Source organism: Chiroxiphia lanceolata, chromosome 19 (genome assembly GCF_009829145.1).
Source record: "Chiroxiphia lanceolata isolate bChiLan1 chromosome 19, bChiLan1.pri, whole genome shotgun sequence".
In the NCBI taxonomy this organism is placed as follows: Eukaryota; Metazoa; Chordata; class Aves; order Passeriformes; family Pipridae; genus Chiroxiphia; species Chiroxiphia lanceolata.
This window is the reverse complement of record NC_045655.1, coordinates 1211577-1233155: the sequence shown is the minus strand read 5'-3', so window position 1 is coordinate 1233155 and position 21579 is coordinate 1211577. Positions and strand designations below refer to the sequence as shown.

General features: G+C 49.6%; 1 protein-coding gene across 1 annotated transcript in view; it reads right to left on the bottom strand.

Annotated features, from left to right (window-relative positions):
* The window catches only part of DNAH9 (dynein axonemal heavy chain 9), a 185833-nt gene that overhangs the window by 102807 nt on the left and 61447 nt on the right, over positions 1–21579 (bottom strand). The window contains 10 exon segments of the mRNA XM_032706809.1: positions 3033–3266; positions 4547–4677; positions 4680–4707; positions 5165–5307; positions 8967–9090; positions 11667–11829; positions 14970–15166; positions 15424–15585; positions 19522–19761; positions 20715–20817. Of these exon segments, the coding sequence (XP_032562700.1) occupies positions 3033–3266; positions 4547–4677; positions 4680–4707; positions 5165–5307; positions 8967–9090; positions 11667–11829; positions 14970–15166; positions 15424–15585; positions 19522–19761; positions 20715–20817 (1525 nt within the window).

Genomic DNA, 21579 nt, shown 5'->3' with positions numbered 1-21579 from the left:
AATACATCACAAAGGTCAGCGATTAATTGATAGCACAAGCCAGATTCAAATCGGGAATGCAGTGATGCAATATTAACCAAAGGCATCCTCAGAATTACTCAGCAGTGGGCTCTGATCTCAGTGCTGACCTCTCCATGGCAAACAGCACTCTGAAAAACAAATGACTCATCCCACACATCTTCCCAATCCATTATGTCCTAATAGGAAGGAGGCTTCTGCTTTTCTGAGTGCTGAGGACACTGCTGTCTGCAGCGAGAGAGGGCTGTAAGCTGATGGAAAGTGTTTCTGTAGAAGCAACAATACAAAGATGTACAAATCTCAGAAGAAAAAAAAAAACTGGGGGGAGAGAAGAGTTAAAGGAGGCAGAGAGATTAATTTGAAACTGGAGCAGCCAAGTCAAAAGTATCTGTAGCTCCTGGCACAGCAGTCCCTATGCTGAGGCCACACTGCACAGTCTATAGAAACACATAAACTCATCATTAACTGTCATGCCATCCAAGCTACAGGACCCTGGAGAACGGTGCTGAATAGCACCAGTGCTCAGGCCCAGGGCACAACCAGGTCATACCCAGGTATCAAAACCCTCCTCCCCCCAGTGGATCAACTCAAGCACCACCAGCACATCTGCGGATGACACAGCTGAGTGAGAGAGAAGACTTGTCACTTCCTCAGCCCCAAGATTGAGCATTTTGATGGGTGAATGTAAAGTTCAGGCTTTTAAATCCATATTCAAGATGGAACATACTGGCATGATTTCCAGTAGTGCTGAATATCCACACTCTGGTTTCAAATCAGGAGCAGTTTGACTATTGCGCACATCTGATGATTAAGGTGTTTAATTTTAGGCCTCTAGTGCTAATTTTAGATTCAAATTTGACATATTTGTCCTCACTGCTCTGCATCTTAATCAACTTCACCATCAGGCACCTCTCCCCCCAAGCCTCACTCCAGCCAGACACAAACTTTGTGCCCTTTCACCCTTCCTGCAACAGTAAAATCTCCCAGACCCCCTGGTGCTGTGGTTTCCCATCCTTCCCACTGCCTCCCCAGTTCTCCACCACTGTCTCAGCACCTGCTGTGTGAGAACCCTGCCAGCACAGCACCCACTGAAGAGAGGCCTGAAGAACACACAAAAGACACTACAGGGACTTGTTCTCCAAAGATGAGGTTCAGATCAGTTGCTCCCAATAAAAAAGATCATCTTGTCCTTTACGGGGGAATCATCAACAACAGCAGCACCTCACAGGTCAGCAGAGCTTTGGCCTCCACAGGTGAGGGGAGGTGAGAGGTGTGTGCAGTGAGGGCATGTTCTCATTGCCCAGGTGGGTGTCACTGCTGTCACTGCTCTCTGCTCCTGCCTGTTCAACCTCAGCTGCTTCCAACCATGGGAAGTTCAACAAGAGGAAGTGCTGGATTCTGCCCCTGGGATGGGCAACCGCAGGTGGACAGACAGACTGGGAATGAGATGCTGGAGAGCAGTGCTGGGAAAGGGCTCTGGGGGTCCTGGTGGTGCCAGTTGGCCCTGAGTCAGCAGTGCCCTGGCAGCCAGGAGGGACATCCCTGTCCTGGGGGCATCAGGGAGGGGATTGTCCCGCTCTGCTCTGCCCTGGGGCAACATTCTGCACCTGCAACATTGGGACCTGAAGTTCTGTCGGGGGAGATTTAGGTTTGATATTACACAGAGTCACAGAATATTCTGAGTTAGAAAGGACACACAGGGATCATCGAATCCAACTCTTAAGTGAATGGCCCATACAGGGGATTGAATCCATGACCTTGGCATTATTGGCAGAAAGTTTTAACCAAAGGTTCTTCCCCCAGAGGCTGGTTGGGCACTGCCCAGGCTCCCCAGGGCAGTGGGCACAGCCCCAAGGCTGCCAGAGCTGCAGGAGGGTTTGGCTGATCCTCTGGGGCACAGGGGGTGACTCTTGGGGATGGGCCTGTGCAGGCTGAGGGTTGGACTCAATGATGCTTGTGGGTCCTTTCCAGCTCGGCACATTCTGTGACTCTGCAGATGCTAAAACCTGCAAAGGGGACATGACATATGGCCCCTCCTCCTGTGTCCTCACAGACCTGTCCTGCACCATGAGAAAAGCAACTGTTGAAGTGAGATGGAGATGTCAGCACTGAGAGGCACCAGCACAGCCCATCCATCACCCTCCAGACAGGCCTGTGTCCCATGGAGTGTGACAGACATGATTTATGCCCCCAGCACTATCCAGAGCAGATATATGGAATGGAATGGACAAGCCAGCCCCTCATTCACATCAGCCCCTGTTTTCCTTCAGAGAAGCTTCAGGAGAGGTGCATTTACCACTGTAAAAGTTTGTACTGTTTCCCATTTGTAAGAGATAATAGAATATGAAATGAAGAGAAAAATGGGAGGTGAGTAACAGATGTAAAGAGCAAAGCACTGAGAGGCAGTTTGTGTCTCTGCAGAGGTTTGGGAAATACCCAGAAAAACTTCTACTCATTACCAGGGGACAGTGCCAGTGTGACTCTTTAACAAGGGCATTTTGGGATGACTAATCTATATTTCAGACATGCATTAGTTTTCCTTAAAGATGGATAACACAATGCAAGGGAAAATGAACATCAGCCTTATTTTAACAGTATGCACTATTTAGTTTGAAGGAGTCTTGCTGAAGTTATTGTGGATTTCCTGGATGCAACTCTAAAAATCACTGATTGTCCCTGTATTTTATGAGCTATTTTGTCACCATAGATTAAATTTAACCATTAAAGGACGATGACACAGCCAGCTGGATCCCAACCTCATTTTACCTACTGTGATCTTTCAGTTACCAACTAAACAGCAGAGACTGGACACACATCTCTCCATTCTCCTTTCCAGGACAGAGCATCACTTCTGCTCCTCCAGGAACCCAAAGCCAGACTAGAGCCAGGATCCAGCATCATTTTTTTCCCTGTACAGTCTTAGCCTGTAAAATTGTCCTTCAAACCAGGATGCAGAGATGTCTCTGACAGAGAAACAGGAAAACCATCCCCTTGGAGCCCTCAGGGGTTGTTACCTGTGCAGAGGTGCTGTTGAGCTTCTCCAGGCCATTCTCCAGCCGCTCCGTTTTTGCTTTTAAATCCTCATCCTTTTTCAGCAGCAGGTTCTGGTACAGTTTGATTTGCTCCAGGAAGGACTTTGGGGTGGTGTAGTTGTAGCGGCGCTCGTTGCTCAGGTACAGCCGGGACATCTCGTTGACACTGACGTGGACATGGGCCATGAATTTGCTTATTGAATCTTTCACTGAATCCTACAGGCAAGATGAGAAGACGAGGATAAACTATTTTAAATAGAAAACTATATATACACAAAGCTGTGCTGAATATAAAGGAATTTGGTAACTTTTCTTTCTACTGCAGCACCGTAACACCTAAGCTGATCCCTTTTCACTGTTATCTCTAAAATAACTTTGTCTGCTTATGTACTTTATACCTCTTTTTATATCTTTTTATCTCACATATTATCTTATTCCAAGCAATTTTTCTAGCACTCAGCTCTACAAAATAACAGCCTTTTAAGTATAAATTTGGGGTTCTCTTCTGTACAAATGGGAAAAGTGCACACTCCTAAAAAGAAACATTGTAGACTTTATTCTTCCCAAATCCTTCCCAGAAAAAGTAAATAAACAGAAATTAATCTCCCTTAATCCAGTAGCATGTTGCCATCAATGAGAACTTGATATATTTTTGCCCTTGAGAATTCCAGAGGCTCAGACACGTGTGGGGAGAGCAGAGTGTGTGTTCCCTGCAGTGATCAGGAGCATCAGGTTATTTTCTGTGCTGGGTTGGAGCTGCCTTTGTGCTGGCACAGCAGTCCTTCCCTGGCAATGCCATCAGTGCCCAGGAGCGTGGTGCCCGTGGCACTGCTGCCAACGTCCATGTCCCTCTCTGAAAAACCTGGACCTTGTTTCAAGGATACTTTGGTTGAGTTTGATGCAGTTCAGTGTTACCAGCAGTGCCCCTCTGGACAGACACCCAGGTGTCCTGGCTCTGTGTCGCAGGCCCCACCTGCAACACTGGGGCAGTTTGGGGGGACACAATGAAAGGAAGAGATTGAGCCATTGGAGAGTGTCCAAAGGAGGGAGGGAGGATGGGGAAGGGCCTTGATTTGAAAGCGTGTGAGGACACTGAGGGCACTTGGTGTGTTCAGCTGGAGAAGAGGAGACTGAGGGGAGACCTCACTGCAGTTCCACCTTCCTGGGCAGGGGCAGAGGAGGGGCAGGGACTGAGCTCTGCTCTGGGGGGACCAGGGACAGCAGGCAGGGAATGGCTGGAGCTGTGTCAGGGCAGGCTCAGGTTGCATCTCAGCCAAAGGTTCTTCCCCCAGAGGTTGGTTGGGCACTGCCCAGGCTCCCCAGGGCAGTGGGCACAGCCCCAAGGCTGCCAGAGCTGCAGGAGGGTTTGGCTGATCCTCTGGGGCACAGGGGGTGACTCTTGGGGATGGGCCTGTGCAGGGCTCAGGGTTGGACTCAGTGATCCTTGTGTGTCCCTTCCAGCTCAGCAGATTGTGTGACTCTGTGTTAGCTCTCACCTCCACAGCCCCCATGTCTCTCAGGAAGCAGAGGCTGACAGACTCCAGGGCCTCCCGTGGCCACTCCTGGAACCAGTCGATGGTGGTGCAGCTGACAAGGGCTGGGAACCTCCTGCTGCGGAGCCGCAGTTGGAGCCGACGGGGGAAAAACACAGAGCAACCTGTGGAGCCCAATGAGGAGAAGGGAGGAGGCAGGGCCAGGAAGAGGCACTGGGTTCCAACCATGCAGCCCATCCCAGACTCCACCAGCCAATTCCAATGGAGGATCCCACAGTTACCACCCAAACAGCAGAGACTGGACACACATCTCTCCACTCTACTTTCCAGGATAGAGCATCTCTTCTGTTCCTCCAGGAACCCAGCTCAGTCCAGGTCAAACCAAGGGAGCGGCAAGCTCTGTCCTGGAGCACTGTGAGCTTTCTAAAGGCCCAAAAGTGATGACAACAGACAGCACACCCCACGCTTTGGAGCACCTTGCTGGGAGAATCCCAGCTCATATCATGCCCTGGTAGCAAAGCCTTTCAGGCTGCAGCCCCACGGGGCAGCCCAAGGCATCTTCACCCCACACATGTGCCCCAAGGGGGATGGGAAGGATACGGCCTCCCCCATCCCTCTCACCTTGAGCTGCTGCCGAGCCCGCTCTGTAAAAAACTTCCAGCAGGTCTCCCTGGAGCTCACCAACCCCCGGCCTTTGACTTCATTCCTCACGCTGCTGATGATGTTCTCAACTTCCTCATCAGGGAAGAGATCTGGTATTTCCCCTAAGAGAAGAGTTTGGGGTTACTGGGCTGGGTGTTTTTGCACTCTTAGAGCAAAGAGAAGCAGCTGCCTCCCTCTCCTGGGACCCAGGGAAGTCCCTTCCTCAGGTAAAAACAGGTGTCAACAAGCCCCAGCAGCAGCAAAGGGGCACAGAAGGTCATTCTTCTAAAAAAGAAACACTTAAGAAAGCAAACTTCCTTAAAAAGCCAGGGGAGAGGGACATAAAATAGAGTCAGAGCACAGAAAGTCCATTTTTTTTAGTTCTACAGAGCTAATTAGATTACAATAAAATAGTCAAATCCCTAATATGCTATACAAGATATAAAATCATTTTAGTTTGGCAACTGCATTAATTACATGTACAATTTCTGCAGCTGTTCAGGGCCATTTCCAGCATGGTCAAAAAACTCCCAGATCACCAAAACATTTTAAAAGCTAGAAATCTCGTAAACATTTTTAAAATTTAATAGTTAAGCAATTGATTGCCAAAAATGCACCCAACCAGATAATTTTTTTAGTGCTTCTTTAATTTGTCACCTACTCGCTTCCTTTCTGACTTCTGATTTGATTAAAATTCCCTTTATTGAGTCAGATACTATCAATATGAGCACTAATCACTTAAGAAAAGACATTAATTCAGAAATCTCATTTATAAGAGTGACTAAAAGGTATATTCTGTTCTGGCTTTCTAGATGATGATAAGAAGTGAAACAAGTAAGAAAACAGAGGCTGCAGAGCAGGGAGCAGCCAGAGCAATCAGCCAGCACCCCCTGGGCAGCCCTCGCTCACCTCATGGGGAGGCTCAGTCTTCTATGTTGCCTCCCAGACCCTGGAAGGGGACCTTTGATCTGTCCCCACAGCCCCCAGAGCAACCACAGGAAAACCTGATGCCTTTCAAAGCCACCATAAGCCACATAAGCCACCAAAGGCCACCACAAAGCCAGGATGCTCAGTCCACCCCTCACTGAGGAACAAGGAATCCCAGAATCCTAGAACGCTTTGGGGTGGGAGGGACCTAATAGCTCATCTCCTTCCACCCCCTCTCACAGGCAAGAACACCTTCCACTAGCCCAGGTTGCTCCAAGCCCCATCCAACCTGGCCTTGGACACTTCCAGGGTGGGGCAGCCACAGCTTCTCTGGGCAACCTGTGCCAGGGCCTCCCCACCCTCAGAGAGAACAATTCCTTCCCAGTATCCCATCTAACCCTGCCCTCTGGCACTACGAAGCCACTCCCCTCATACTGTCCCTCCAGGCCCTTGTCCAAAGTCCATCTCCAGCTCTCTTGGAGCTCCTTTAGGAAGGGAAGCACTGGAAGGGGCTCCCTGGAGCCTTCTCTTCTCCAGGTGAACACCCCCAGCTCTCTCACCTGAGCTTCACCTTCACTCATCAGGTGTTTGTGCATTTACACCAGGAGCTGGTGGGAGCTACTCCCTGCCCTCCACAACAAACCTCGTCCTTGCTCCTGGTTACAAATTCATCACAGGCAGCATTTGCTTGATGCTGAAACCATCTGGCCACCAATTTACAGCCACAAATGTCACCTCTGGAGTTATTCACAAATAACTATCAGTTGTGCTGCTGACTCCTGCCCCCTCCCCATCCCTGGAGGGCACCTGAACCAGTTGGTACCTCCCTAAGCCTGGCTCATAAACAAGGCCACAAGTGGCAGGCAGTGATTTCCCAGGGAGTGTGGGGAACATGCCCACTCTGGTTGTCCCCCACAGTCCCAGTGATGATGCCTCAAAATCTATGTTAAATAAGTTTTAATATAGTTTGCTAGTACCTTTATACAAAATCCCTAAAAATGCTGTTTAACATTCTTTGTTGAGAATTTCAAAGACAAGGGATTTTAACAAGGTGAAGATTTCTCTCTCTGTAAAAACATACTGAGAAAGAGACATAGCACCTGATATAACCAGTCAAAGCTATTCAGAACCCTGGAAACCATTCCAGAGGGCATGATAGTGTGCCAAAGACCAAGGGAAAAGATGAGGAAGATGAAGACAGAAGGGTCTTCCAGACCTCTGACTCAAATTCGGGAGGTGTGTCAGGGGTGGGGCGAAGGTGGGTGTAACAGCATTAGGTAATGCTTTGAACTGTTAATTAGGTAACTAAATAAAAGCAAGAGGCTTTTGTAACTCTGGGTGCGTGCTTTGGAAGGTAAAACTCACTGATTGAGTCTTTGGGCTTTTATCTGGAGCTGGTTTTAGGCACTAGTGACACAACCTGCACTCCCAGGGAGCTGCAGCACACCCGGCACAGTGGGTGCTCACCACACATCTGTGCCACCTCCTGCAGGGAAGAAGAGCACTGGCATGGACACTGATTGCTCTGCAGTGGTTTTGGTGAGCAACAACCCAGAAGCATCTGGAAAAACAAGAGAGGAAGGACTGGAATGGGATAAGCAGCCAGGTGATGCACACAGACATGGTCATCATGGCTTTGCATCATCCCCAGCTCACAGATACTCCACGGAGGAGGATACTCTGCCTTGATAGGTCTTACCTGCCTTGGGCAAATCCAGCCAGAGAATCCAAACAACGTGCTGAGCTACCACTGGTGCCACGGTGCTGTTTTGGTGTGGAATTGTGCTAAAACCAGCCTGGTTCACTAACTGCAAACACCCTCCCTGCTTTTTGAAGCAGCATTTGACAGAAAAGCTGCTGGTTGGCCGGGGAATATGTGACTGGTAGTCAATCACTTTATAACTATAAAAGCCCAGTCCAACTTTCATATGGCAGATTCTTCCACAGGCTTTCTTGGAGTGTGTGGAGCTTCTCCTGTGAAGCAGCGACGCCTCTTGATGGTCACTCCCCAGGGGCTGAGTGAAAGCAAGAGATCTGCCCAGCACCCTTGTGTGGTGAGTTACATCAATCTCTACTTAATGACTGTTTCCTTTTGCCAGCTTTGATACAATTGCTTTGATAGAACTGCTTTGATACAGTGCACTTGCCTATCTTATACTGTATCACGAGTAGTTTTTAGCTTTTATACTGTGTAGTAAATAATTCTGAGTAAGATCTTTCATCTGTTCATTTGTCTGTTCATTTCTCATAATAAATAATTCCCTTTACATAAATATATCTGGTTTGACATCATTAAACCTGTGGGACAAAGTGATTCAATCATAACTCTGTAATTCCTTAAACTGTGGACAAAATCTGAGGCTGATATTGGATCCAGCCACCCAGGCTCCTCTCTGATGAGTTTAGAAAGCTAGGGGGTCCTTTCTACACCTTGTAGCTCAATGAAGGGGCTTTTCTAATAAATTTTGTCTAAGCCTTTCACTCCCCCCAACACTCCAGTAAATTCTTCTAGCCAGGAACAACCTTAATTTATCAGGTGGATGCATGGGATCCATAGGTGAAACTCCTCACCTGGTGATACATCCTTCAGCTGCAATATCCCAACAGACACATCATATAACAACCATGTGCAGTATTCCATGATATATGGAAAAATGGGTACAAGACATGAGGGAAAGTAAAGAAATCTCCCAGCTGATGGAGCTGTTCCCAAGGGAGGCCCCAGCACGGCTTTTACTCAAGGGCTTAAGCCATGTAATTTCCAGTTATTCCATTCTTGCCCTTCTGTAGATTCTAGAACTCCAGGTGCTCCACTGAAGGGGGGAGAGGAGAAATCAAAGCAGGAGGGATGTACCTGATGCCAAGAAGTCGTTGACCAGCACCAGGAACTGCTCGTCCACCACCTGCACGTCCGTCAGCAGGAACACGGTGCCCGCGTTCTTCACACCAGCCTTCAGGTACAGGTTTGCCAGGTCTGCCTGGAGGTTGGAAAGCAAGAGGGGTTGTCCCTACACCCTGCAAAGCATAGGCAGGGTATCAGAGCTACCAGCGGGATAACTCAGAACCTTCCCATGCACTGAGAACAAAGCAATTGCAATTAATTAGTGTGAAACTGCACTTGGGCCACTCTGCACCTTCCTGTCCAAGCCTTCCAGGTCCCTGTGTCAGCCCATCATTGTCAGGCATTAACAGGTAAGGCTTGACATCATGCCCAAGTCTGTTTAACACAGAACTTAGAAGAAGGGTCCTGGCCAGCACTGCCAGACCAGGGCAATGCCTGTGGCATTGACACCGACAGGTCAATGAGATGTGCCTGAAGGCACCAGTGCAACCCCTGGCTGTGGAGATTGTGATTGTTCATGTTTTCCTGCCTGCTCCCATGGAATAGCAGTTTTATTTCAAAGAGAACAGCATCCACCATCTTTGTGAAATCCAAATTTTTCATGAGTTGAATCATCATAGAATAGGTTGGGTTGGAAGAAGATATTCATCCAGTTGAACCTCCATCCTTTCCTTCTTACCCCTCCAAGTAGGGTACCAGATGTGGGGGATCCTGAAGGACTGTGCACTGGACAAGGGTTCAGAAACTCTCTTAGAAATTCAGCAAACATACATGGTTTTTCCAAAAAAACCAATTTGCTACTTTGATCACTGGAAATTTGGATTAGATGGATGATAACAGTGGGAAGGGCCAATGGCAGATGGGGGAGCTGTCACCATCTTGCTCTTCTATAGCTGAGAAAAAAAAAATTACACTATATTTCACCTCAGGAAGAAATTCCTGACTGTGAGAGTGGGGAGGCCCTGGCACAGGTTGCCCAGAGAAGCTGTGGCTGCCCCATCTCTGGAAGTGTTCAAGGCCAGGTTGGATGGGGCTTGGAGCAACCTGGGCTGGTGGAAGGTGTCCCTGTCCATGGCAGAAGGGGGGACTGGGTGGTCTTTAAGATCTCTTCCAACCCAAACCAGTCTGTGATTCATAAATTCTTTGAAGATGAATACAGAGTGAAAGGAACATCAAATTATCTCCCACCTCCAGAGACAGAGAAGTAAAGAGATGCTTTGAAAACAAGTTGATTAAAGCTGGTATTGAGCTCTATTCCCAGCTGGGGGCTCAGGCTGCCACAGGAAATGGGAGGTAGGAGCTGGAAAATCCCAGGAGTTGGGCTGAAAACATAGGAGAGCTGAAAATATCCAGTGGATGGTGGGACAGGCTTATGTGACATGATGGAAACAACCGGAACACAAACACAGGTCATCAGGCTGTGCCACTGATGGGAAAGGAACCCGGAGCCATTGGTCATTGCATCTCCCAGCACAAGGGAGTGAAGTTACTGCAGTTTTCACAACATTTGTAATGCAAATCATTTTGCCAGCAGCTATAAACCCTTAAAAACCTTCCAATGACATCCCAAAATGTTAATTTATAACTCCAAAGCTCACTGGCCTGTGCATAAATATAAGCAGGTCTTTAGTGAACCATCCACAATCCACTCAGTCCCTTCCACATACAAAATACCAGAGGAGGAAATGGATCTGATTTGGGATTGGGATTTTCTGCTTGCTCCTTTTCCACCTCCAAATCACAATGGGCACCTCACAGATGAGCTAATTACCACACCCTGGTTTAACTAGAAATATCTAGGGTTCATTAGCCCAGCTCAGAGCTGACACTCAAGGCTGGTCTGGAATGTTCTCAGGCCTGGCCAGCTCGGAGCACTGGCAGAAGACACCAGGGGGCTGCACCCTGTGCAGACACACTTCAGCAAGGCATTAGGAGCAGCATTGCTCCTCCTCACAGAACTCTGTCTGGAGTGTTCCAGTACCTCAGGATCACAGAACCATTTAGGTTGGAAAAGCCCTCTAAGGTCATCATATCCAACTGTTCCCCCCACACTCAAGGCCACCACTGACCCATGTCCCCAAGTGCCACATTCACACGACTTTTAAATCCCTCCAGAGATGAGGACTCCACCACTGCCCTGGGCAGCTGTGCCAGGGCTGGAGAGCCTTTTCCATGAAGAAGTTTTCCCCAACACCCAAGCTGACCCTCCCCATAGCAGCTTGAGGCCGTTCCCTCTCCTCCTGTCCCTTGTTCCCTTCAAGCAAAGCCTGACTTCCCCCCTGCTCCCCCCTCCTGTCAGGGAGTTGCAGAGCCAGAAGGTCCCCCCTGAGCCTCCTTTGCTCCAGGCTGAGCCCCCCCAGCTCCCTCAGCTGCTCCTGCTGCTCCAGCCCCTTCCCAGCTCCGTTCCCTTCCCTGCACACGCTCCAGCCCCTCAGTGTCTCTCTTGTCTGAGGGGCCCAGAGCTGCCCCAGCACTGGAGGTGCCCCAGCAGTGCCAGCACAGGGACAGTCCCTGCCCTGGGGCTGTGACACACCAGGGCTGGCACAGCCCAGGGGCCATTGGCCTCTTGCCCCCCTGGGCTCACCTGGGCTCATGTCCAGCCCCGTGTCACCTCCACAGTGCTGTCTCTCAACATCCAACAAGACAAAGTTTTCAGGGCAAGTTCTGCTCTTTATTTCCTTCCTCTCCAGCTCAGCCTTAAAAGCCACCTACCTTCAGGTCAGGGAGGCCATACCCCTTCCTCAGGGTGATCTGGAAGACCTCCAGGGAGCTCAGGAATGCTGCCAGCCGGGTCAGGCTCTGCTTCCCACTGCCTCCCACGCCCACCAGGAGCGCGTTCCCTCGGGGGGACTCCAGGATGCGGTTGATGCGGCAGCTGAATTGAGGGACACAAAGTCTCTCATTAATAGGAGTATTTTTCTATTTCTCTGCCCGGTGCTTTTCAATACATATTTTATTCACTAAGAAATTGTATTCTGAGTGGGATGAAAAATGTCAATCTCAGAGCCATGTCAGCAATCGATCCCCAGCTCTGTTGAGACCCGCAGAGGACATTGCTGATGAAAAAACCCCAGTGTGGTGGCAATTCAGACTGTGCCCAATTTTTTTCCACCTGCTGGACAGAACTGTGTCAAAGTGAAGGTCTGGATATCTTTGCAGGGAGGGCAAGGGGAGAAAGGACAATACATTGACATGCAACACCTGAGAACAGAAGTCAAAGCTCTGATACAGCTCCCCAGGAAAGGCCTCTCTTCTCCAGGCATTTGTGGTTTGTGCTTGGTGAGGAGTCCTGCTGTGCATTACAGAATATTCACATGTGCCTGGAATGGCACAAAACCTTGCTGGACAACACATTCCTTGTTCCTTAGTTAGGCAAACCACCACTACTTCAGAGTGACATTTTCTTACTCTTAAATGAACTTGCTGTTATTTTCTGAGTCTGGTCACTTGTGAACTCTGTCTGCCTCCCTTTGATGCTCTTTAAGCAAATTCTGACACTCCCACGTGTTAATACACCCCAGGTGAGGAGGGTCCAGAGGAACTTAGTTGTGGAACCCTCACTGTTCTGTGTTTGAAACTCAAGGACTGTTCCCCTCTTTTATTTCTGCCTTTATTCAGCACTGTCTTTATTCAGCTCTCTTCACTATTTCCCTATACTAATATAATTATTTTTCAAATAAGACTGTGAGAAACACTGCATTGCTTTATTACAGCTCAAGTATTTTATGATCTATGCACAGACTCCAAATGATTTTTTATAATTTTATAATTATAATTTAATAATATCTGTGAAATTATTCCCCTAAAAGCAATCCAACCTGTGAGGAGAGCTTTAGCATTCCTGCTCTCAATTCCCCAGGCCAGCTCTGCCCAAGGATGCCACCATGGTCCCTGGGGTGACTCACAGGTATCTCCCATGCCCAAACACAGATAAAGTCCTCAAAATTCATTTTTTCTTCTTTTTTTTTCCTCTCAACTGAAAACCTTCAGCAAATTCAAGCTGACATTCTGAAGCAGTTTGAGATGGAAGAAGTTGCGTATTTCAGCCAAATGCAATTTCCAAATGCAATTAATGGAATTCCCTGCCTCCAGTGAAATCCTGCTGGATACTCAACCCTTGCCTTCATGATTATCCCCAGAATTAACTGGAGGGATAGTGCAGTGTTTTGTGACAAATTCTAATTTATGTAAAATGCAAGAGGAGCAAGGGTTAATATTCCTGTGAGCTGTCTGCAAGCAATGCAAGCAGAAATGCTTGGGGACATCAGGGTGCATGTGACCCATTAATGCAGAAGAGTGAATGAATGCCCAGAGTGCCAGGAAAAAGGTGCCCCAGGCCATTGGAAAAAGGGACAAATTGGGAGCTTTGGGAACAGACATGGGTAAGCAGTTTGTTAACAGGAGTAGCACATATATAAATATATATATATATATATATATATATATATTTAATTTGCATGACAGCAGCCACATTAGGCTGCCGGGTCCAATGAGAACTGAACCCCCCCTCCCGGGTGTGCAGCAGGACACTGCCTTCCCTCCAGCTTAGAGTCCCAAATCTGCACCTCCTGGGCCAATGTTTTCATACAAAATCAGTTACAACTCTGATTGCCAGGGTAGGTCCATGTTCTGAAGTGATGTAAGGCCAGCTCTGCATTTCAGCACCCAGAAATTACTCTGTCTCTGCTGGGATTCCCACAGGCTGTGTTTGAAAAAGCTGGGGGTGCACCTCACTATACCCCAGGCATGGAAACACCTTCCTAATGATCAACAGGAGGCTTGTTATTTTCACACAGTCCCACGTGTCCAATTTCCAACAGGAATCCATCTGCACCTCCAGGTACCTAAATGCAAGTGAGTTTACCAAAGGATCAAAGCAGTTTAAATGCCTCCACCCTTTCAAACTAGTAGCCTGAATGCACATAATCTTACTTTATATCCATAGGAAAATCCCACTAAGAATCTGTGTAAACATGGCTCTAAACCAGTTGTCAAAGCACTTGGGGAAATCCCAGTACAACCAGTTCTGTGCTGAGTGTCAGGGGAAGACAATGAAGCCCTTGAAGGTTGTCATGTGTGATAAATGTTTGTGCCATATCAGAGCATCAAGAGACAAAGATTCCATCACACCACACGGGCAGGTGAAGCTTCATCACACCTCCAGCTCCATCAGCTGTAATCATCACAGAATCATGGAACTGATAAGGTTGGAAAACACCTTTAAGATTATCAAGACCAACTGTCCATCCAGCACCGCCACATGTTCACCACTAAACCATGTCCTGAAGTGTCATAGCCACATGTTTTTTGAACACTTCCAGAGATGGTGACTCCACCACTTCCATGGGCAGCCTGTGAGAGGGCTTGACAATCCTTTCAGTGAAGAAATATTCCTTGATATCCCATCTTAACCTCTCCTGGTACAACTTGAGGTCGTTTCCTCTCCTCCTGTCCCTTGTTCCCTTTAAGCAGAGCCCAACCCTCCCCTGGCTCCCCCCTCCTGCAGAGCCAGAAGGTCCCCCCTGAGCCTCCTTTGCTCCAGGCTGAGCCCCCCCAGCTCCCTCAGCTGCTCCTGCTGCTCTGCCCCTTCCCCAGCTCCATTCCCTTCCCTGCACACGCTCTCTTGTCTGAGGGGCCCAGAGCTGCCCCAGCACTGGAGGTGCCCCAGCAGTGCCAGCACAGGGACAGTCCCTGCCCTGGGGCTGTGACACACCAGGGCTGGCACAGCCCAGGGGCCATTGGCCTCTTGCCCCCCTGGGCTCACCCGGGCTCATGTCCAGCCACTGTCACCAGCACCCCCAGGGCCTTTCCCACCAGCAGCTTTCCAGCTGCTCTGCCCCAAACCTGGAGCATTCCATGGGGTTGTTGTGAGGACCTGGCTCTTGGGCTTGTTGAACCCCATATCATTGGCCTTGGCCCATCGATCCATCTCCCTCCATCCTCCAGGAAACTCCACGAAACAATCTGCACACACAAATGCTATGGCAAGACCATAAAGCCAGAAAATCCCCTTACACATGGCACATGGCATCCTCAAACAGCACCAGGTTCATGGCAGCGTTGACTTCATTGTAGTTATCCAAGGCTTCCACGAGGATCTGGTTCAGCTCCTCCCAGGTTGGGATCAGCCTGTACCCGGGTTCCCCAGTGCCTTTAGCAAAATGGCAAAAAATATTCATGTGCTTGGTCTGCTCTAAAGTTTCTTCCATGTCCTGTAAAAGAGAGAAAAAAGTGTGTATATGAAGTACAGAAACCCCAGTGCAGCTCTGTGCCCCCTGCCAAGGCAAGTATGGCATTCCAGCCTTTCCATATCCATACAGTTGCACCTGCAACTATAGTCTGCAAAGGGGAAAGAGGGACAAGAGAGAAAGGGGGGGAAAGGAAAATCTCTAATAGTGACTTCCTTTCAAATAAACACATCCTGTGGTTCTATGATATGTTATCATCACAGTTACACCTCAACACTTACATCATAGAATTTCTTCACCATCTCCCTCTGGATTTTATCAAAGGTACCATAATCATTTGCTTCAACCATCTTATCCCGGTACACCCGGTTGGACTCGTGCAGGTAGAGCTTCACCAGGTCCTGGGGTTCCTTCAGACATTCAGGGGTAGAGAACAGGAGGCCCTGTAGAGAGCAAAGACAGTCAGGAAACCTAAGCTTGACCCGAGGGACCTCACCCATCGAGCTGGAGTGTGGCTGAGTCACCTTCACAGCAACCTGCCACTGAGCTCCCGAGTGAACAGCCTCTGGAGAACATGCCCTTTGGTACCCAAAATCTCCCAAAGCCAATTATCACGGAATCCCAGAATGGTTTGTGTTGGAAGGGACATTAAAGATCATCCTGTCCCACTCCCCGCCCTGGGCAGGGACACCTTCCATTAGCCCAGGTTGCTCCAAGCCCCATCCAACCTGGCCTTGGACACTTCCAGGGATGGGGCAGCCACAGCTTCTCTGGGCAACCTGTGCCAGGGCCTCCCCACCCTCACAGGGAAGAATTTCTTCCCAGTATCCCATCTAACCCTGCTGTCTTTCAGTTTAAGGCCATTCCTCCTTGTTCTATCACTCACCCATTTTGACCCTCCTCCCAACCTCCTCCTGGCTGGGCTGGGGGTCCTGCTCTCAGCACAGGGACCATCCAAGGTCAGGCCCAGCCCAGACGTGCAGCTTTTTCATCCTGACCCTACACCATGGGTGCTTTGTCAAGAAGGAAAAATAGTTTGGAAATGATAGTGGTGGTGGTTTTTTTTAAATCAATTAATTTTAATTAGGTGCATTCTGCCTGCAGGAAATATCAGTTGCTGTCTGCTTAGCACAGTATGTTTACTATGAACTCTATTAAAATGCATAGAAGAATTATATTTCAAAGAGGTGTTGCCTATAGTAAGCCTATTAACAGCACACAGGGTTTTCAATGGCATGAATTAAACAGACAGCTTTTATTCCTAACATCTAATTATTTTTACATTAAATATAAAATGCATTGAAAGCAATGTAAAGCAGGCCCTCTCAGCTCACTGGTCCATGGCTCAGATTGTTTGGGTTTCACATCTGTCATTACAGTTGCCAAAGTATTCTATTTATTTCAGAAAAAAAAAATAGTGAGAAGAGCTGACAAATAAAAGGGAGGAAGGAGAAAACCATTGAGCCTTAAACTGGTTGACATAAAAATTAAAAATCACTCAGTCCCTCTAGAGTCTCTCTAAAGGGACTGAGTCTGAAGACCCCCCATGCCACAAAAGCTGTTGTGTTTTTGATGCAAGCACGTGTAAGGCTTCAGGGGCAAGAAAATCCACACCTCCTAAATCTGAAATCACTTACTCACTGAACATCTCCCCTTTTCTCACTCTGCAAACCCACCCTCCTCACTCCTCAACAGTGACCAGGCTCTTCCACCAACACAACCAGCTGCATCCCCTCAGAGCAATGGGGTCCTCCATGGGTGGTGAGCTTCCAGGAGAAGCCATAACATCTATGTCTGGGATGCACGAGGGACACACGGCCATGGGCCACTGCATCTGGGATGGATGTAGTGCCAACGTTAAAAAGAAAACAAAGAAAAAGAGAGGGTGGAGAATCCCTTGTCCTGTGCCACGTCAGTCCAGTTATCCTGCTGCCTGGGGAGCCCTCAGGTTGCATTTCAGCCAAATCTCTCAGCTCTCAGCTTCTCCTCCTCACCAGGAAGGCCAGAAACTGGTTACAAAGCCCTCTCTGCTGTGCTGAGGCTTCTTGAGACAATAATATCAAATATCACAGAATCCTAGGATATGCTGAGCTGGAAGGGACTCACAAGGATCATCGAGTCCAACTCCTGGCCCTGCACAGGCCCATCCCCAAGAGTCACCCCCTGTGCCCCAGAGGATCAGCCAAACCCTCCTGCAGCTCTGGCAGCCTTGGGGCTGTGCCCACTGCCCTGGGGAGCCTGGGCAGTGCCCAGCCAGCCTCTGGGGGAAGAACCTTTGGCTGAGATCCAACCTGAGCCTGCCCTGACACAGCTCCAGCCATTCCCTGGCTGCTGTCCCTGGTCCCCCCAGAGCAGAGCTCAGTCCCTGCCCCTCCTCTGCCGCTGCCCAGGCAGCTGGAACTGCAATGAGGTCTCCCCTCAGTCTCCTCTTCTCCAGCTGAACACACCAAGTGCCCTCAGTGTCCTCACAGGGCTTCAAATCAAGGCCCTTCCCCATCCTCCTTCCCTCCTTTGGACACTCGCTAATGGCTCAATCCCTTCCTTCCATTGTGTCCCCCCAAACTGTCCCAATGTTGAGGTGAGGCCGCCCCAGGGCAGAGCAGAGCGGGACAATCCCCTCCCTGATGCCCCCAGGACAGGGTTGGCCCTCCTGGCTGCCAGGGCACTGCTGACTCAGGGACAACTGGTACCCACCAGGATCTGTCCCTGGTGATGACAAAGGACTCTGCAGCAGGGTCACTGTGGCTGTTGGGGTGTAGGGGGTCACACCAGGCTCTGGGAACCACCAGCCTCCACCTGGGATTCACCAGCTCTGGATTCCCTGCAGGGTAATGCTGAGTGATGGTTCCTCAGAGGCTGAACAGACACCCCAGGAGATGAGGACTATTTGACACAGAACAGGGAATATGCTCATCATCCCAGCAGGACCCACTTGCCCTGTCACTGTCACCCATCCCTGTGCCACCAGGGACAGGCTGTGGTGGCTCTGGCAGGGCAGGACCTGACCTCAGCCTGGTTTTTTTCCCATAATCTCCATGAAAAGTAGTAGAATGAGGAGCAATTCCTGTCACTGCTCCTACTCTCTGGCCCAGCCCCAGGATCTGGTAGGACATTTTCTAACACCCCATAACCTTGGCTCCTTTCAAGCAGACAACAGTTCAGATTAAAGCTTCCCATTGAAATGCTTCTGTTCCCTCTCTGTGCCTTTCAAAGCCCAGATTAACTGGAAGCCAGGACTTAACATGACCCACATCTCACATCAGGGCTGCTGTTCAGCTGAGCACAAGTGACAGGTCTGATTCCTTTCTGACACAGTGGAGTTATTAACTTGTTCAAGGTCCTGTTCTCGGATTTCCCATGTCCTGTCATTCTTTCAGCTCTTGTCTGATGGACCAGACACAAGGCATTGAACTTCCAGCACCTGCTTTGTAAAACAGATGTTAACAAGGATAGCGACAAATTACCAGCTGGGGGTTTAGAACAGGTTATGGTGTTTCAAACCCCTTGATTTGGCTGCTGAGAAATTTCTGTAATTTCATTAATCAGCCTGAAATTCTGAAAGGCTTTTTGAGCAGTAACATCTACTGCTTCAATGCATGAGATTGCTGGGGAAAACACAAAACTAGGATCTCTCCAGTGATGGAAGAAAACATTTCTAAAGCTGGACAACTTCCCTTTGGTACAGTGGCTGGTAATTCAGTTTCAGTGATTAAGTCAAAGCTGGTTTGGAGTGATTTATCAGCTCTTTAAATGCCATCCTGCACATACAATGCTGAGCACTTGAGAGGACGTGACAGTACAGACCACCAAGCTGTCCTGGCTCTGGCAGAGCAGCTGAACTAGACACTGCTCTCCTCTCTTCAGGGCCAGCAGCCCACAAAGTAGGCACTGGTTACTCCACACAGTAAATGATGTCCCTGTGTGGTGGAGAGGTGCCATTGATCCCACACTCACATGAGTGGAGCTGAGACTAACAAAGACAAGCCCAGCTCCATCACACTCACCAACAGCCACTGTATGAAGGGCTGAGATTGGGAGCCCAAAGCTCCCTCCAGATGGTTCCTTTTCCAGTCAGAGAACACTTCAATCCCCCCTAAAACCCACACCTCCTTCTGGAACTGTGCATCCCTGTCCACTGACCAGAGAGGCTGGAAAGCAATAAGCTTTTAACTGATGTTCCTCAAAGTCATGGGTGGTGGCTCTGGAACCCAGTCAAAACCAAGCAGGAATTAGGGAATGGCCCAAGGTCATCCCTTTTACTCAGAAATTGCTGGGTGGGACACTGTGCTTTGTTCACCAAGGGCCAGAGGGACACAGGTCCACAGCCTCCCGTGGCATTGGAACAAGCTCCAAGTGCCACAGACAGGGACTGCACTTACTTGGAAGATGTTGGAGAAGTCTCTCAGATTGAAAACATAGTGGAACTTGACAGCTGTTGGCAGGAAGGTGGCAGCCACCCTCCTGTGCAGCCCCAGGGCAAGGGCAATCAGCTGCTGGGTTGATTTTTGCACAGCCTCCGAGAAATTCCCACTGGTCAGATGCTGCACTAAAATGGTGCTGTAGATCCTGGTCAAGGCATCCTGATTAGGGTTGGAGAGAGCGAAGACACAGAAGTGACGCTGAGGAGGAGAAAGGGAGACACGGAAAGGTCAGAGAGATGGGCAGTGAGCTCCCAACTCAAATGCCTTGTGAGGACTTGATGTGGTTGGACACAATGCTGGATAAACTACTCCAGGCTCCACTTCCCAGGCAAGGTTGGCCCAGATGATCTTTCGAGGTCCCTTCCAACCTGGGATGCTCTATGATCCCACCAGAACTATCTCCCCCTTCCAAATTCCCAGCAGAGGACAGTTGACAAGTGACACCTTTTGCTCACTGAACAAGAGATTTCCAATGGCATTTCACAATGGCTACACTGCAAGCTCAGCCCAGTGAAGAGCTGAAAGGTCTGAAGGTCCCACTGACCCCTGATGAAGCCCAGTCTTGTCTCTGGTAGGAGCAGCCCCTGGAAGGTGCCACCTCTCAGAAGACCCTTTATTGATTTGGAACTTGTAAAGAGTAAGGAGATTATAGAATCATTAATGTTGGAAAAGACCTCCAAGATCATTAAGTTCAACCTTTGACCAACTCCCAAATCCCCACTAAACCATATGGTGAAGAGCCACAACTACTCATCTTTGGACAACTGCAGGGATGGCGACCCCATTCCCCTGGGTAGCCAGTTCCAGTACCTGACCACCAAAAAGCTTTCATGAATTATGGCCCAGAGGTAAATATCACCTTAATGAAGGTAGAATGTGCCTGTCTGAATCAGAAGGCTTCCTGAGAGTGGGTGTGGCTGACCAGGAAGCTGGGACTTCTTCCCACTGAGCAGCAGAATGAGAGGAAACACAAAGAAGAGAAAAAGGCAGCAAGTTTGCTGCCTCTCCATCAGGAGTTAGTCACTCAGCAAATCCAGCATGTTTCTACTGATCAAATCACATCAGGATCTGCCAGAGGTTCTCCCTGAGCCTCATCTTGAACACTCCACCCAAAGCCAACCCCAGGGCAGTGCCATCGTGCGGGGCTTTACCTGCAGCCGGGGGTTGATGGTGAAGCTCCCTGCAGTGGGGTTCATGCAGGACACGTACTGCACATTGGTGATCTCCTTCAGGGACAGCCTGGTCCGGTCATACCTTTGGGCAAAGCAAAAGCCATGGATGGTGACCAGAGCAGTCATTGCTGCCACCCCCTGGAGCTTGTTTGTGAGCTCCCAGTGTCCCCGTGGCTTCAGGGACACATTCAGGGGAGTCACATCCTACCCTCACCAGGGTGGGGCCCAGAGCTGCTGCATGTCTGCACACAGAGTCACAGAATCATGGAATATGCTGAGTTGAGGGATCCACAAGGATCATCCAGTCCAACTCCTGGCCCTGCACAGGCCCATCCCCAAGAGTCACCCCCTGTGCCCCAGAGGATCAGCCAAACCCTCCTGCAGCTCTGGTAGCCTTGGGGCTGTGCCCACTGCCCTGGGGAGCCTGGGCAGTGCCCAACCAGCCTCTGGGGGAAGAACCTTTGGCTGAGATCCAACCTGAGCCTGCCCTGACACAGCTCCAACCATTCCCTGGCTGCTGTCCCTGGTCCCCCCAGAGCAGAGCTCAGTCCCTGCCCCTCCTCTGCCCCTGCCCGGGAAGGTGGAACTGCAATGAGGTCTTCCCTCAGTTCTGCTCTTGGAGCTGGTATTTCCATCAGCTGTTAACAACCACTGAGCAAAGCCCTCGGGTCAGACCCACCACTGGTGTGGAAATTGTGGGAAATCCCAGGAGTGCCTCTGGTTTGGGCCAGCCTGGGATGGGGTAGGAGGGCTGCCCAGCGCTGCCCATGGGGAAGGATGGGGGGGCTGCTGGAAGAGCTGGGGTACAGCCCCCAGAGCAGAGCTCAGGGTCACTGCTGGGCCA